General features: G+C 39.7%; 1 protein-coding gene across 1 annotated transcript in view; it reads right to left on the reverse strand.

Moving 5' to 3' along the window:
- The window catches only part of LOC115809672 (disks large-associated protein 2-like), a 51813-nt gene that overhangs the window by 18474 nt on the left and 13970 nt on the right, over window positions 1–19369 (reverse strand). The window contains exons 4-5 of the mRNA XM_030771424.1: window positions 17621–17777; window positions 16164–16383 (exon numbers count right to left, since the gene is read on the reverse strand). Coding sequence (XP_030627284.1) covers window positions 16164–16383; window positions 17621–17777 — 377 coding nt within the window. The remainder of the gene's footprint in view (window positions 1–16163; window positions 16384–17620; window positions 17778–19369) is intronic.

A 19369-nucleotide genomic window follows, 5' to 3' on the forward strand; every position in this document is an offset into this window, starting at 1 on the left:
ACACGCACACACACAAACACACACACACACACAAACACACACACACACACACACACGCACACACACACACATGCGCGCACACACACACACATACGACCTTCCTTTACTTGTTAGGTTTCCTTTAATTATCTCTGTCCTCAGTGTACCTTGATTTTAATTGTCGATTGCCTTGTTAAATTGTGTTTTTCTTTTTTCTTTTTCTTTCTTTTTTTTTTTAAATCAAACAGATATCTTATTTTGAAAGTTCAAAGTGCTGTCTGTCTTAATATTCATAGGATATTAAATGAAGACAAGTCATGCTACTGCAAGATCTCCATTCATAGTTTAATTATTAATGTCATTGTTTGTGAATAGAAATGAGCGGCTTTTAAAATTGTTGGTCCAATTAATTTTCATTATTAACATTTGTAATTCCAATTAACTATTAACATTTTAATATTTTTTTTTTAAAGAATAACTGCTCATTTCCACCTGCAGGTAGAAAGCTCTGTCCCACACACTGGTGTACAATGAAAACACAGGTTTGATTTAATGATCTTGTTGTTATACCTATGCATATAAAACATTTTCCTCTTGAATCAGGAAGCTACATAAAAAATGGCCAAATTAAACCGCTAAACCACTCATTTTAAGCAGAATATTCAGTCTGACCATCTAATGGCCTTAGGCAAGCCAAGCACAAAGCATTAGAAATGAACAGAAGAAAAAAAACCAAAACAAAAAAACCAAAAAACAAAACCAAAAAAAAAACCCCCCCGAAGCGAGGATAGCGTTGTTCATTTGATAACCTGCTGTTGTTGGTGGTATTCAGATAGACACTGACCAAAGTAATGATGGAAGAAAACAAGCTGCTCCTTGCTAACCAACATGCAAATGCTTAATGATGTAGCTGCACAATCACTGCAAGTCAGCAAAACGACAAAGATCTTATATTCTGGCCTTACTCACTCTAGACTGATTTCTCTTGAGCCAAAGACAGTCATTCACCAGTACCAAATTACTAATGACCCCGAGCCTCATTCTAAGACAGATCTTTCATGGATTTTCTTCTGCATCTGAGCTATGCTGATTCAGATCAAAATATTTTTTCTTCCATTGATTCAAATGTCTCCAATTGTTGTAAATCAGCTCTTTTGAGCAGTACTGTAACCTGGCTGGGGTAATGTGACAATCATCAAAATGGTCATGTTTAGCTGTGTGTGTGATAAATGGCAAAAACGCTCTGAAATGTGTGTATTATTACAATCACCGGCATTTCATGATGCCAATCAGCTTCGTGCCCTTAATCCAAACAGTGTGTGTACACCCTCTCGAAAAGTACTTTTGCATTCTCTCTAATTAAGTCAAATCTCCCTCCTGCTGTGAGAATGGGAGAGAGAAGGGGAGAACAGAGGGACAGAGGGTGGGGGGGGGGGTATGCCCACGGACGTATTATAAACAGATAAAGTTTAAGTAACTGTACATTGTTGGTACAGTGAAATTCTTTTGCTTTACCTGGGGTGGGTTCCTGGGTTCGTTCAGCAGCACAAGATGTTGGGAGACGAAACTGGATCCCTGAAAGCGAACAAGCAAGAGTCGTTAGTGCAGAACAAAGTGGTGGCTTGGATTTGACGTGTTCAAACCACCCACCTGATCTCCCTGGTCTTTCCACCCTCGCTACTTTTTTATTTTTTTTTTTCAGTTTGAGCCACAAAAAAAAAAAAAAAAAAAGAAAGAAAAAGAAATCACACAGACATTTCAAATCATGGGACTTCTGACACCGGCTGATCCTCATTACAAACGACTGTAGCACCATGAATAGCGGTAGGCAAATGGCAGCAGTTAATTAGCTGTGGCATGGTGTTATCCCAGACTGTGTTTAAGTCAATCAAAGGCACTAGAGAGGTTGTATAAAGCACGATGACAAAACGTGAATCAATGGTGTCAGATTCCCAATTATTTGAATCACTGTGAAACAATATAGTCATCAGAGAAGAACATGCACATTTTGTTCAAAGTTTCACATACATTAAATATGACAAAGACGCCAGAGGAGTCATTCATGACTGTGTTAAGAATTTTCAGTTTTTCACAGGGTCAGTCCGTGTGAAAAGAGACAAAATAATGTTTTTTTTTGAAAATCTCTCATTACTTTCCAATTTTTTTTTTTAATGCAAAATTGATATTAGCATCTTAAAGAATTTTTGAGAACACTGGCAATCAAAGTTTTCTTTTTTTTTTTAACTTTCTCTTGCAGAATGCTATAGGTTTTGCTCTGTCAATGGTACAGACATCGTCTTGCATCACTGCAGTGTAAACAGGCTCTTATATCATGCATTTATGGAAAAATATGCTGTTCTGTTACTTTTGCTTATTGTTATTTTTGTTGCTATACAACAATGGTTTGCAAGGAACATGTCAATAAAACCAAATGTTTTACCACATTAAAAAATACAACAACTATAACATTAAAAAAATTGGTTTTAGGAAAGTACTTTGGGGTGATTTCCATCCAAGAGGAAGAGCACATCATGAGGATAATAACATTACTAAAACTGTCTGTATCATGAACAATTAAAAACCTTTTTTTTTTTTAAACCATAAACGTGAGAAAACATGATAACTGTTCTCTTCAGACGGAATGACTCAAAATACAGTTTCATATGGGCTCCCATTGAACATTTTAAACACAAGGAATCAGTGATATAGCAAGCTTTATGACTGTACTGATATAATCATTGTACATTAACATGGGCTGTATGAACTAAAAAAAAAAAAAAGACATCAAATTCAATGATGTAATCCAAAGTAGAGTAAGATACATTTTGTACTAGTATTCTAAGGATGTATTTAATACATAGTAATCAAAGGCGCATTACACGATTAATGATTTTATCAGTGCAATCAATACATACAGAAATCTGCAAATACACAAAAACTATGAATGAGAGAATAGTGCTAAGCTAATTTTACATAGTGTAATTTTTAATAAGTAATGCATTTGTTAATTAAAACATTGAATTAAAAAAAAATCAATCTAATGTGTCCTCATAAAATGTACTCCATGGATTGTCTCATATATACATAGATGCAAAGCAAATGAAAGACATTTAGTGACGGAAAAAATGGAATACATTAATGAATCTTTTGGTCAAGCAAGCGCTTATCCCTTTTGACAAACACAATGCATTTACATGAAACAGTCACACAGGTTGAAAAAGTGTTTTGTGGACTTTGTTTAAAGAAATGGTCAACAAAGCAGAGAGGCAAGGTTAATCAGAACTGACCGAGAGGACAGATATGAAACACTTTGTTTATGCCTGAGAGAGAATTTAAAGATCACCTCAACAGAGGTCTTCCACAACTGGTTAACTGGTCTATATGTTTGTCTACTTTCAGTCAAAAACAACAAAACAAAAGTCAAAACTGAACGTAAAACTCTATACGATCTGTCAAAAATATCCTTTTCGCTGTAGAGTAAATTACAGTTACGTACTTAAGCTACAGTAAAGCACATGTATATATCCATTTATTCTCTGAACTGTTGCTTTTAGTGTAGCTTTTGTCATGTCTCCATTTATATTTCTATATGGCTACATCTCTCTCTGTCTCTCTCTCTCTGTCGCTCTCGGATTTATCATTTGGTTACTCCTGAAGATGACAGTCAGTGTCACCCGGCTGACAATGTTGACAGGCGGTCCACCGCCTGTCAGTGCCCACAATGGGGAGGGCTTTTGGTTGGTTGGCTCTGTGGCTGGCTGGGTTGGACCAGACCTTTTAAGGCTGGGCGGTCCTTTCACGTGGAGGCAGGGTTTTCACGGTGTGGGCGGTGACATATGAAATGATTGACAGGTGACATGGGGGCTTATCTGCCACTAGGGCAGAAGGATGAGGATGTATATAGACTGTGCTAGAGGAAGGAACTAACCCTAAAGAAGTGGCTGCCTCTAAGTGACAGCTCCAGGGCAGTGGAATGATAGAAATGTAAAGTTCTTTAAAAATCTGCTGACTTTGGGTTTTTTTTTTCTATTTTCCTTTGAACTTTTTTGAATCCATAAAACAGCAGGCACCTGGAGGATGTCAGCGCTTGTCATGCGCACAAACAGATGCAAATGATCTTTTAAGATACGTCCTGTCCAATTCAGCTAAGAACGCTGGCCTCTTTGTTTAGTCAAAACACTTCACCATAGATGCCACAGCTGAATTTAACAGCTATATAAAATGCACTGTGCTTTTTTTTTTTTTCCTGCCTAAGGTAAAACTTGAATCGAGGGGATTTACAGACCAGCTCTCTCACCGGTGGAAATCATCTCACTCATCAAAGTATCCAGTATCCATTTGTGACAAAGCCAGCTAAGCGATAAAGTACTCAAAAAGGATTTGGTCATTGATCTGCAACTTACTGTTACTGAAAGTTTGAATTTTTTTAAGCAACAGTGCATTAACAATCACACATCTGCAACAATCAGAGAGTGTTTCCACTCCCGGTCATCCATGACACCTCCTGTTCATTACACTGGGACAGTACTGGTAAGTGGTGAAGTATGCAGAAAACTACCCATTACAGTCCCCTACCTTTTCTGGTCTCATATTGCCAGCTGTGATTTGCACGACTGGCAGAAGCTCACTGCATGTGTTTAATAATTTAATAAGGCCAGGCAGAATTACTATAAAGTACTTTAGACTGTGTATGTACAGAATGGGCAGATGGATGGATGGATGGATGGATGGATGGATGGATGAATGGATGAATGGATGGATGGATGGATGGATAAGTGACCGGGGGGAGCTGGTAGATGAACGATAAGATGTGTCTAAAGTTCAGACCCCTACTCCCCAGCTGACCCAAATGGTGATTTCATTTTTTTTTTCTTTTTAAACCAGACAGTTGTTTTTTTCTCCTTTCATCGCCAAAGTGGAAAAGGCGTCAACGGCCGTTTTCCCACAGCGGAGATTTGAAAGTAGAGTAAAAACAACAGCTTTCCCTTTGGATTTTGGAGCAACATACATAAATACATACAGTGGCGACGCCCCCATGAATGCGGAGTGAATCAAGCTCTCGTGTATGGAAATATATCAACATATACAAACTGTGCCTGGTCCCGCTTTTATGAATCCGCTAAGCTTGTCCCACAACGTTTCAGAAAGGAGATTCGCAGTCAGTGCAATATATTTCAAACTATCCCTGTGGCTGTCAAACACCTGTGCAGTTAGAACGAGGTAGATAAGTCCATTTATTGAAGATTTCCTTTAAGATGACCAAGTAACGCCAGGAGGTTACAATGTTAAGATGACCGATAGCATCATTACTGTTATAGGTTTTTTTTGGGAGGGGGAGGGGGGTGAATCTGTTTGATCTGTTCACTGGTATATTCAATTAGAATAAAGCCATACATGTCCTTCTGAAAAAATATGGAGACTGTATAATTGAATCTGAGGTACACCTTTTCTCACTGACCGGTCTGAGTTTTGAATTGCTTGATGGTATATACTATAATTTGCCCCAATATTTTGAGTTGAATTTATCAGTTATTTTCTTGGCATCCCAGTCAACTGCTAGAAAAGACAACTGAAAAAAAATTAATATAATCAAGCACTGAAAATAACAGTTAAGGAAGCATTGAAAATGAAATGCACTGAGACAGCTAAAAATGTGGTGATATTTTTCCACAAACAGATATATTGCATTGTTGAGTCAAACTGTGTGGGACATTTTAAATGACAGTACTGGTTTAGCAGTCACTGTTTAGACAGAGGGAATGTTACCATGCCAATGTGACACATGAATCTCGATTGTGACAAATAGAAAATGTTTTGGTTTATCTTTGTCTATGTGTAAAAAAGCCTTCAGACAGACTGATATTTAAAATATAATATGTGTAACTTTTTATGTCTATATATGGTATACTTAAATTTATATTTTCATGCAAGCCTTCAGTAGCATTATTAAAGTCATAGTTAGAGTTGTGAAGCTTCAAACGTCAACTGTTAATGTTTATCCTGTTATTGTAATGATGACTATTCATTTATCATCTATCACAGATTGATGGGACAAAAAAAAGATGTTACATGATGTATTTACGACATATAAAGCCACTGTTGTGAGAAAACGTAGCCCTAAAAGACCTACCGTATGTTCTACGCCCCCCAGCTAATCTACGGGTGCCTACAACGACAAAAGGGTTGATGGCTTAGTACAGAAAGAAAGAAAAAACATCCAAATCAAGGATCAAAATCACAAACTCTCAGCCTGACACATGCTGTGGTAGATTTGCATTGAGTTGTGTTTCTGAAAGAGTCAAACACTTAAAAAAGACTTGGCCACCATGACTCAATTAAAACTGATTTAATCACTCATTTTCATTGAACTGACAGAAGTACTTCTTCCGTGTTAATGATAAACCAACTGGGACAGGTAATGTGTTTGGAAAAAGTGTTTTGGTGAGTTTTGGTAAAGCTATGATCCCCATTGAAACTTAGATGAAAAAATGTCTTTAAAAAAAAAAAAAAAAAAAAAAAAAAGCTTTATCAGTCAAAAATTTGAAAAAAAAAATCATAACGTATTTCCTTGAAATAATTTCATTGTTTTATATTGATTTATGAAAAATACATAAGGCAAACTTTAAACAACAAATAATTCACATTTAAGCATCACAGTTATCAATGAAATAAGAAAAGATCACACAAGTCTTCAGAAACAAATGAAAAAGAGACAAAAATGCAGTCAGGAGAATTCAAACATCCCTTAAAAGAGGTCTGCACAGAAGTCCATGTAGCTGTAATTTGAATATTTAATTCTTAATTCTGGCTAAGACTAGGATTCAAACACCTTAATCAGTATCAAAATATTTATCATTTAATTGGTACTGTTGTTATCTTGTAAAATGTCTTGTCACACAATAGAGATTAGATAATGAATTATTTGAGGTTGTAAAAGAAATCTATTCGTTTATTATATCAATTTCAGGATCTATGTATTATTTTTTGCTAAGCTCAATCCTTAGTAAACTGTTTTCTGACATTTTCAGGTTTTAAACTGAGTACAATTCTGAGGGTGAAGCTGGGAGAATAAGCTCCCAGCAGGTGTATGCCAGTAACTGCTTGATTTACATTCATCTCCAAACACGGATGACAATCTGGTAATTAAATAAGCAGGACTGAATGTCAATGCTTTCTTCATATCATCGCTTTTGTTTTCAATTAAAAACAAGCTTACATTTCAAATAAATTTTCATTTCAAAGAAAGTGTTCACTCATGAAGTGAGATCAACTTTATATTGTTTTATTCTTTTGAAAACTTTGGATTTGATAAAAAAAAAACTTCTTGATTCTTTGTCATGGACCAGAAAACACAAGTTTCTTTCTTTCTCTCTTTCTTTGTTCTTCTTCTCCCTCTTCTTCTCCTCCTTCTTCTTACTTTTAATATTGTCAGTCTCGTGTGTGTGTGTCTGTCTGTTATACGACAACAGTTAGAATATTGTTGCTACTTTCTGAATGAACACAAGAAATCAGCTTAAAAGACAATGCAAAATATAGAGTAAATGATCTTGACAAGATCTTTTTTTTTTTTCTTTTTTCTTTTTTTTTTTTTTAAAAAGCAACCAAAATAGCAAAATATTTCAATAAACGCCTGAGATTCATGCAAAGAGATTTTCTATCATCAAAAGTCTCAGAATGAATAAGCTTTCACATGACATGAAACGTGGTTTGAAGACCTGTTTTAATTTGACTTGATATGAAGACATGCCAAATGACCCAGAGGACAAAAACAGGACGGACGGAAAACAGAAAACTTGCATAGAATGAATGGATTCAATGCTGCTGTTACATCATGCTCTGCCCTGTGCCGTCGGCTAAGCAGCACCTTAACACAGATTTACTTTTAACCGAGAGAGCTACGCCTCCTGTCCAGAAAAGGGACGGAACAATGGTAAAAACAAAACCAAAGAAAGAAAATACTCAAGCCAGGCCTCTCTGTATCAAGAAGGAATTCACATAAAAAAAAAAAAAAGTCCATCTTTTTCATATTTTTGTGTGTGTTCAGAGAATGTATGCAGTGTTCACAAGTGCTCTGTAGTGTGAGTGATTCCAAGACCAAAAATTCACAATCTTTTCATTTTACTGGCATGAGATGTCCAGTGGAATGCTGGGCACGGTCTATTTTGGAGAAAATACTGCTTTCCCTTAAGGAAAACGCTACATAACGATAACATCTGGACCAACAAAACAAAAACAAAAAAACCCAGAAAACAACAAAAAAAACCCTGTCACATCCCTCTGAAGTGTGCAGTGACAAAAGCTGAGTTTTCCATCTAGAAACTTCCCCAGTGGGACTCCTCAGCCACACATCCCTCAACACTCCAAATATTAGGCAGTGTTTTACTGTAAACATGGTGCAAGGCAAGAAACCTGTCAGCTAAGTCAAATAACCTCTGTAATTCCCTTTTAAAAATGTTTATCTTGGTTTATTTAATTTTCGCTCCTATGATGTATGACATACATTACACGACTTATAATTCACTTTCTCTGTGGTGGCAGGGGGTGGGGCATGGGGGGGTGAGGGGGTGGGGGGTTGTCTTAGGGACAATTTAGTCATAATGTTTTTTTTCATTTCTTAATTCTTTTTTCACAGTGACATGTAAAAACAGGGAGTGTGTGGGCTTCTTGATGACGAAGGACAGCTAGACGTCGGCTCTGATGGATCTCAACGGTTTGGATTAGATGTGAACGATCTGTCTGATTCATGCTTGCCAACACAGTCACTGTTTGAATGTTTAGTTCAAAGATTTGAGGATGCCAAATAAAACAAACAAAACAAACATACAAACAAACAAACAAACAAACCATAACGACAAGAAGAATTCATTAAATTGTATAGTGAGCTACAACTTAGTTGTAAGCAGTTCGGACAGTCTACGACCCAAGAACGAATCCAGCACTGACTTTGGTACCTGACATTATGAACAATGCAATCAGATTAAATAACCCTACTTTACATGGACCACACTGTCCTGTTGTATGCGGATGGAATTTAAAAGAGTAACCATGCGCTCTCCCATGCACGGGGGGTGGGGGTGGGTGATTCTTCCCCCGTTTCGGCTTAAATGGAGCCTGCGAAGGCCATCACTAGTGGAAGCGGTTTACATTCAGGGCGGGAGGGGCAGAGGTAGGGGGGGACTGTATGTACCCTCACTGGCTCCAGTGATTGTCCAGGCTAAACCTACGAGCCAATCCTTATCAGGGTCTATGTGAGTGCTGCATATACACACGACACACGATGGGGTTTTTTGTCTTTGTTTTTTTGTTTTTTGGGGGGGACCTGCAGATGAGCTGGTACTAGCTTGTACAGGGTCAGGGGCACAAGGAAAGAAGTGCGCAGGGAGAACTTGGTTTGAAACCAAACATGTCGATTGTTGACCACCATTTTCACAGGGAATGTTAGAATTATTATTATTATTATTATTATTATTATTATTATTATTTTTATTATTATTTATGCTATAGACAACATGTATAGAAACAGGTCAGATGAAAATGGACAGAAATAATAAGGTGGCATTCATACATGTACATAGATACTGATGCAGAGAGAAAAAAAAAAGTATTGACATCCTTTTTCAGATCATGCCAAATCTTGACACAGTCACATAGACACTGGGCTGATGTGTCTTACCAAGTTTTACATAATAACCTGTACATTATCTTGTCTACTACATTTAGGTATGCTAAAAATATCAATATAGCGAAATATCTTTTTCTGCATGTCCTCATGCTGCATTTACTACACAGTCTATATTTCTCTGAACAAACTGCTTCTTTTTTGTTCTTGTTGGTGTTTGCTTAGCTATATCCTCCAAATTAGAGAGAAACAAACATTTCGTATAGCTTTGGCATTGTCTAATTGAGTGTCTTCCTCAGTAAACAAAATACCTCCATGTTGCAACTGTCCTGGACAAATTACACAAAACAGAGCAGACCAAAAATATAGAGATATATATTTATATATATAGATTTATATATTTGTAAGACAGAATGTTATCCCTATGTTAGAATACAAAAATAATAAGTAAAAGGGGATTCACAGTATTATTCCAGTAAATATACTTATGGAAACTTCCAGAATGTGCTGACTCAAATGACCTAGGACTATATAAAGCCGGTACTATGGCAGTTGAATGCATTAAAATTTGATTCTCTGAAGAAGGGAATTTCAGACTTTCTAAAGCAATAAAACACACAGGAAGCCACAGTGCATGATCTGAATATGATCAATGATACGACTGTTTTTAGGTAAGCTATAATAAAATCGACAGCAAATATTTGTCAAGCTATTATGGAAAGGGCAAGGCCTGACTGAGAACAAAACAAGTTAGGCAACCATGATGCACTGATCTGTTTGGGTGTGTGCACGTGGGGGGGGGGGGGGGGGGGGGTATCAATCAGTCAGGATCTTCTTGATGCACTGATTATCCTACACTTTTAATACCTTAGGGAGGCCTAATGATTGCTTTGCTTGTCTACTTAGGGTGAATGCTATCTCCTTGGTTTTTCAGAACTGGTGATTGGTGTAAGGACACCAACCGCTCTCTGACAAAAACAACTCACAACTCTAGTGTCAGCCCTCCACTGTCAGCAGATGGACTCATCTTAAATCCAAAGTAATTCAAAAATAACGACCTAAGTACTTCCCCTTCCTCTGAGACCATTTCAGACCAATTAAACAGCGAAGTGATAGTTTACCCCTCATGATGTTAACCACCAATACTGTAATGTATCAGTGCTTATGGGCACGTATAAAAGAGATTTTTTTAGGTCTCACATCTATACCACTCGAGGCCACTGTGACACAGGGGAAATTTTCACATCTCTCTAGGATTCAAAAGAGGGGTGCTCAAGGATAAGGGATACAAAAAAAAAAAAAATTCCTGTGATGCCAGATTAAAAGCAGAACATCAACATAACGACGAAGACATTCCTTACACAGCTTTTCACATTCCTAGGTCATATATCTGTGATGATGTAAACTGATTTTTTGATGGACAGACACAGTTCAATGAGACCCTCTGTCATGATGACGCCAAGCCCCTTTTTGCTTGTGCGAGCACTATCCCTTCCCGGCCCTGTGCGTTAGAGCCTTCTATTGCCACCGGTGCATAGAGTTGTTAAAGGAGCCTGACCCCGTGTGCCCTGGTCCTCTTTCTCTGTGAGGGTGCAGGATTTAGCTCCCCCCCACCCCCCTTTCTATAGGGGTCTCAGGGCTTTTTTTTTTTCAGCGAGAGCGAGACATTTCTGGTAAAACAAAGAGAAACCAATCAGAACGACAGAGACAGGTACGACATTGGACCGCTCGTGTACTTCCTGCTCCACAGCTCCAGACTGGAGCTTCGCTTCCCGTCCGGCTTCCGACACGGACTCTTCTTTTTCTTGGCGTCCCAGGCGGTGCCGACAGACGGCCGGCAGCTGGGGGGCGGCCGGGAAATTGCAGTGGGACTGGTGGGACTGGCCGGACTGGTGGGGCTGTTGGACGCGGTGGTACCTTCGGGAGAGGTGGAGTGCTCCGTGATCTCGATGCGAGGCGGGTTCATCAGGTCCAGTATGTTGAAAGGCGCCGGTTCGGGCTGGCACATGACCGAGGCGTCGACGGTGTTCTGTCGGACCGGGCCGCCGGAACCGGCCTGGACTCCCACGGACACCCGGTCGCTGGACTGAGTGCCGGCGTTGCTGCTGCTGCTGCCGCCGCCGCCGCCGCCGACTCCGCCTCCGCCCGCCGCCTGGCGGCACATGGTCCACATGCTGTAGCACTGCGTGAAGTTGAAGAAGTTGCTGTTGAAGGTCTTCAGCTCGCTGCACACGTCTCGACGCAGCTCGGCAAGCTCGTACCTCATCGCGGAGATCTCGTCCTTCCACTGCATGTTGAAGGCGGCCACCATGTTGGCCGACTCTTTAAAGGCCTGAAGGGCCTGGGGAACAGGAGGCTCGGGCACAGAGGGGGTCGGGGCGGGAACCCTGTAAGCAGGCGGGGACGTTGGCGGGATGGAGATGGCCGTAACCGTGGAGCTGGTGCTATGGTGACTGCGAGCAGCGTTCTCTCTCTCCAGCCTTTCCAGCTCTTGATACGCCGAAGAGCTGGCACCATCGTCATCCTCTATAATGTCTTCGTTTAGCAAAGACGTACCCTCCAGCCCATCATATCCCTCTGGAAGACAAATTTAAATATGCAAACAGAAGGTGCATTGAGAGGGGAGGTCAACAGCTGTAGAGTCAGGGCAAGAGAATGTCTATGACTTCATATCTAATGTCAACACGTCACCTTTCATGAATTTAATGACCTGCATTCTTAACATACAGTATGTGAGTAAAACAAAATGCACACACACACACACACACACACACACAAATATGCATGTTAAGCTCCATAATAAATTAATGCTTAACCTATGACCATAATGAAAACTGCAAAGTTGTGTACAAAAATATTTTGTACTTTAAGTCAACCATAGAAGTAAGTTTTTGTTTTTGTTGTCGTTGTTGTTGTTTTATAACAGACAACTTGTTTTTACACTTCCTGAGGTCATCGTGTTTAGGTTAGACCCAAAAAAGAAAAAATGTGGAAGACTATGTAAGATAATGACATTAACATAAAGGTCAGAAGAGTTATACTTGGTCCTTTAAATGACACTTTCCCAAACTGTCCTATTTTAACACCAATCTGTGTACTGACTGCTTTACTATAACATGATTTCACTCTCTGGCTCATGTTAATGTATATGGTTTCAAAAAGAGAAATGCAGAACTACAGCCTTAAATGCTTCCTCCTCACCACTCGACACTTGCTAACGATTGTGGGTCTTAGGAAGCTAAGCTAAGCTATGCTGATGTTATGAATATCCAAACCAATTACTCCGAATAACATATATGACTTGAAGACAAACACCAGAATGTCATTCATACAAATCAGACTCCTTCCCAATGCAGAAGCAGCGGCTGCGTCCTGATTGGTCGGTTTTTACTCACATACTGTAGACGTTTTAGTTGTGTGTTTACACTGCCTTCTCACTCATGTCAATCAACATCAACTTTCCAAAAGTCTTTCCATCTTTCTAGTGTGTAATCCAGAAAAAGAGCAACGTTCCATTTGCCTTCATCGCCAGTCTATTTCAAATTAAAAGTCCCAGTTTCAAATTAAGAGTCACTGCTTCCAACTTCGACAGTGTGCATACTGTTTTGGTATAAAGGACTTCAAACAACTGGTCGTGCATTGTTTTTATTTTTTCCTTTGTGTTTTTTTTTCCTTTCTTTTCTTTTTTTTATTTGAAAGTGTTTAAGTGCAACAGAAAAGATGAAAAGGCAATGAAAAGATTTGCAGATCACTGGGTCAAGTAGTAGATATGAACCCTATTGAATGTCAGGTCCCATTCAGTAGATCACACCGGACCTGGATGCAGAGTTTTGAAGGGTGGAATCGACGTTCCTATCAGGGCTGCACCAGGGAGGGGGGGGGGCTACAATCCCACTGTCCTAGATGGCTGAAAGTGTTCACACCATATCTCACATCAACACTCAGACGCGTGTGATCCTGCCTTCCACAATTCCAGATTAGGAGTATTTCTGTAGGAGCATTTTTGATCACCGTTTTTTTTTTTCTCTTTTGTGTATTATGTATTAACACACCCAGTGAACATGAAAACTGTCCCCACAATGTTGCACTGACTCCGGGGCTTGCTAAGACAACTATAGCTTAAACACAGCTTCTCTGGGACCGACATGTATTCATGAGAGCTACAAGGGCACGAACACGTCACAGACACTCACAAAACTCAGAGAGCCTCCAACTCGGTTTTGACTCTTAATGAATCTAGACCTAACACATTTTTATGAACAGGGACCTACGTAAACTACACGATCATCTACGTTTTTCTCCCTTTCTTATCCGAGCCTTTTGACATTTTGGGATCTGGTTTTGATTGAGAAGGCAGTGAAAAAAAAAACACACATATACATAGATATATGTATGCGTGTTGACATTAGAGTACCTGTCACAGGCCCCACTGAGGTCTCCAGCTGTTCTGTCCCCCTGGTAATCCTTCCAGAGATGCCAGGCCAATGCAGAGAGTGTGCTGTGCTACTGCCAATTGAGGCAGCAAAGGATACCTTCTCCATTCAAGAGCCAGCTAGCCTTAATTATCTGGTATTGTGAGGGAATACAGCTGTCCAATTCCAGTTCACACTGACAAGCACTTCAGATTGAGGTTTAAAGGGACAACAGAAGTGTTGTGGTTTAAGGGAACAATATCAGTTCGATTAAAGTTTTTTTTTTTTCTCTCTCTCTTTCTCTGTTACACTCACAGGCCTAGTTAAATGATTTTGCTGAAAGCAAGATAATCTTCAATGCTCTGCTTTAAAGGAATATCTAATGTAGGCCTGCATACCAAAGAGCAGAAAAATCTCTATAATTTCACTTTGAGCTGGATCTTTCACACAACAGGCTCACACGCATATTTTTATGCACCACACTAAGCAAGGAGAGGGCACAGCTGGGTATGTTTGACAGTTACACCACAGCCATCTGACCCAGGATCAGATTTACTAAAGCCTTTACCACACTGGACGCCATAGCAGCACGAGCAGAATCAGAACAGCCAGTGAAAAACCTTGGTATATGTTAAAGGTTTTAGTAAATGGGGCCCTTAGGGTGAGTTTTGCTGGGAGTTGAGATGTTTGGAGCACAGAACCTATGAGAGGTGAGAGGATTTCAGCATGTAAGACGGTGGGATTGGAGAACTCTCCTTGGTCTTCAGTCCTTCTGTCACACTGCTGTCTCAGACGGCTTTTTGACCAAACCAAAGCCAATTGTGAATAGAGGTCAATCAAATCAAAACACCACATTGACTGAGAAAACAATACTATCCACTTTATGGAAAAAAAAGATATATATATTTCTATACATACATATATATATGTATATAAATATACATATATACACATATATATATTTATATACATACATATATATATATATGTTTGTCAGATTCAACATGTGCAACAAGGTCATTCAAAAATTCAAAAATTAAACCAAAAGAAAACAAAAGTTTAAATGGCCTTTTAAAGAAAAAAAAAAAGGTATATTTGTCATCATATAGAAGTATTTCAATAGGGTTCATAGCTTTACTTTTTTTGGCGTGTGGACACTGAGTACACCAATGACTGCTTGTGTTTGCTCACAGCGATTGAAACACTGATGCAGTGGTGAACACGATGGATTTATGTCTTGCAAAGCTTTCTTTTTTTTTTTTTTTTTATTCCTTTCAGTCATGAAACGCTGATACTCCTTTTGGGTATTTAGAACCATTATAACTTATGCACAGGGCTAAATCTCCAACCAAAACCGTGTTTTAAATATAATGTTATCACAACATATACCTTTTAAAAAAACTTTACTGTAAGTATGTAACATGCATTCACACATCATTTGTTCCTGTTGTTGTTTATTCTTAATAAATAATGACCAAGGACCGACTCGAACAAAATCCTCCAAAGTGAGAACAGTGTGGGTGAATACCTCCATCAGCTTATGGCTGATTCTTAACGGCCACACATTTTCCTGACCTTTGCCCTACACACCTCCCTAACAGGACACACACTGACACAATTCACATGCTCAGAACAGCACCTCTTTAAGCATGCCGTGTCATGTTTCGTGTACAGGTGTGTGTGTGTGTGTGTGTGTGTGTGTGTGCGCATGTGTGTGTGTGTGTGTGTGTGTGTGTGTGTGCGTTTGTTTGCATGTGAATCTATCTACACAGATTTGAATGAGGTACGTCTCATCATCAGCACACGCGACTAACCAGAAGCTCAGAGAATGATGCATGAATCGTGCAAAGGGACTCACAAGCAGCTCCAGGTCTTGAACACTTAGTGAAGAAAAAAACAGGGGTAACAGTAACAGCCACAGAACGGACAGGAGCCGATGAAACAACCAGGAACATTCAACTCAGCATCTCCCAAGCACATGGGTATACCACTGTACATATGTAGGTATGTCAGAGTATGTATGCATGTATAAAATGCATATGAGGGTATATGTTCTAAGTCTTCGCTTCTTTTTGGAAGGGGTGAGGGGTGGGGGGTGGGTCAGGGCGGGGCGGGGGGAGGGGGTTTGGGTGGGATTTGAGGCATACTGTTACCTGTTGTGGATCTGAGAGTTGAAGTAACAGTGGAGGATGTCATTGAAGGCAAGCAGTCGTCATCTTGGGAATACCCAGCCTGAATTGCACGCAGGTAACTGTGGCTTCGAGTACGGAAAGAGCCGGGCAGGTCCAAGGCCTCCACGGCCTGGGATTCTACTTCGCTAAAAACGGACTCGCAAACTGACTCAAACTGTCCATTGACCTCAGTCTCACTCACCTGAGAGACAAAAACAGGAATAGCAGTCCTTAATTTTTCCTCTTCCTTTCTCTCTCTCACTTTGATTCTTCCCCTTTGCACAGTGAATATGAAGGAGTGTTAGCAGGAAAAAATATGGATTGTCAATTTCCGACCTTTCATTTATTTATTTTTTTTTCTTGTCACAATCAAAGAAGCATTAACAAAATGAAACGAGAGATAACATTTCAGTTCAATGTATGTACCATTTCAATGAAAGATGAAAGTGATATTAAAAGGGAAAAAGCATGGTGCAGATCTGAAGAAGACCCTATTCAAAGAAGAAACTGTATTAAACATCACACATGTGCAATGAGCAGTATAAGCCGTATATGAAAATTATAAGCAGCGTTCTACAGTTTTGTTCTAACAAAAGCATGGAAACGGGACAAGACAAGTCAATCTACGCTTCTCAGGAGGTAACATGAAAAGAAAGCGTGAAATACAAGTCCGTTACATTTGCCGCAGCGGCATAGTTATACATACAAACGGCGCAGTGCTGTGTCGTACAGACACGTAACTCCCACACACACACAAATGACACGGAGCCATAAACGAGAACCTGCCGCTGCATCACAAAGCTACGTTCAGACAAAGTTGAAAGAAAAAAGAAATAGCGCGTGAATTAATCATATGTTAAAGCCTGACCTGTACCGACACATCGGCAAGGCAAAACACAATTACCAGCCTACTGTATCCTAACAACAGTTTATCTCTACAGTAGCAAAAATCATCACAGCTGGTGAGATTGTTGGTATTGATTATAATATGCCATTTAAGGTAGGCATAAAAGTTGAGCAAGATAGAGAGAAGCAGCACAATAAATGCCTGCACACACGGGCCATTCAATTCTGTTAAATGAACCATAGCTTCCAATTGTCTTTGACAAACACGCAGAAACAGAGCTGATATCCCACAACAACAAACTACAGAAACTACCAAGTCCAAAGAGCAATGTCTGAAAACCAGTAGAGACAGACAAGCTAACTCACTTAATACATCTCCAGTACACACTCACATGTGCTCTGCATGCAAACAGGATTTCATATCGGGCAAGGCAGATACACACATCAAGAAATGAACGTCTCTCTTTTACGTCAACCCTATTGATGGCATGCAGCGACTTGACACCAGCGGTTCTGGGCCTGCATTTCCCTGCCTGTCCACATGGGGGCGATATGCTGTGATGTGCAGCTATAAGGGACTTGCTTGGACTCACCTGGCTGACGCAGCTTGCCTGACTGAGCGTGCTGACCGCACGCATGTAGCTCTGGTTGCGGGAGCGAAACTGAGGCGGGTTGAAGTGGGTGGCCGGGTCCAGGGAGACGCTGGGATGGGGACGCATGTCTCGTGTTGTCTGTAAGTGGTAGGTTTGGCTAAAACGGAGAGAAACCAGTGAGATCAATGTAAATGCAGCACAGACACACAGAGTCCTCCATCTGATGAGTACAGACTGTCCTTACACATTGAGAATACATTAAAAGGTGTCCCATCACCTGGTCTAACAGTTTTATTTCTTCTTCCGATCTAGAAATAAGAACCTTGATGTGGAGAAGGATATGAAGACAGTCATAGTGACACTGAGATGATGAAACCCTGGTCACGAAAAGAAAAACAATCTGTGAACAGCCAGGATGGTTGTGACGGAAGCATGGAGCTTATTCTTTCAGTCCGGAACTCTCTGTTTCCAGCAAATCATTCTTAACACACATGCTGGCAAATCCTACATTACGTGGGCTCCAGAAACAGAGACTGACTCCTTGTAACAAGTCAGTATATAAACAGAATTTGACATGTCTTTTTCAACGCCTCAAGACGCCCCCCCCCCCCCCCAACCCCCACCATCACCTCTTTTTTTTACTTCCTTTGCCTCGATGCAGAGAAATCAGTAGTTTAGTTGTACTGTTAGCATGTAACACGTCGGATAAAAAAAAAAAAAAAAATCAAACTTGCACTGGTTTCCTATTTTTTTCTTTTTGCCTTTGTTTCATTTCTTTATTTATTTCTTTATTTTGATACCACAATTTCACATTCCTCCACTGAGCGTTCAGCCTTCTCTTCTGAACCGTCATCTGGACCCTCTAATCCAGCTCCGCAAAAATAGCTCTCTCTGAAAGGCTGACATCCCGCCTACTCTGTTATTACTGACCAATCACCTGCCAATTTGCATTTCACCTGCCACGCAACATGCACTCTTGTACGACAAGAGACTGATATACGTTTCTCATATAATAACCCTGAAAAAAGAAAGGGGGGAAAAAAGAAAAGAGAAAAAAAAAGGGTGGCTTCATTTACATAATGCTCTGTCTGTGGCATACATTTTTCCACTGAAAGCAGAGGGAGGCGGGAGAGTGACTGTTTTCCCTCTGGATTAAACGCTGTGTTTGGTTTGAAACCATGAGCACATGGTGTTAATGTTTGTCTTTTTCCCACTGAATGAGTTATAGGGTCGTAGCAGTAGTTTGTGTTGATGTGCGTGTAGCATTTGAACAAACGAAGGTTAAAGAGTTGACTTTTTCACCTGATCAATAATAATAATAATAATAATAATAATGATAATAATATTCTTCTTCTTCTTCTTCTTCTTCTTCTAATCTGCCAGTCACGATAAAGTTCTCTTTCAAAGAACTTCCATTCAGCCAGATTATATTCAGAGTGTATCCAGTATTATGTTGTAACTGTACACAGATTGTAACTGCCCTATCTGTGCGCCTGTTCTGAGATTAATTCATATACCCATCAATATTTACCAGTAGTTAAAGGAAAGACTGTCAACCAGTCAGTCTTTTGCACTTAAACCAAACTTAGTTGAATTTCTTCTTACTACCAAATTCAGTCTTGAAGAAGAGAACCTCAGTGACATATCAAACAGATATCATACTTTGATTACCAGAACCATATACTGACAGCACCAATTAAAGTTCACTCAACAAATTAATCTTAATTTTCTGCAACCAATCATAAAACA

The sequence above is a fragment of the Chanos chanos genome, chromosome 4 (genome assembly GCF_902362185.1).
Source record: "Chanos chanos chromosome 4, fChaCha1.1, whole genome shotgun sequence".
NCBI classification, from domain to species: domain Eukaryota; kingdom Metazoa; phylum Chordata; class Actinopteri; order Gonorynchiformes; family Chanidae; genus Chanos; species Chanos chanos.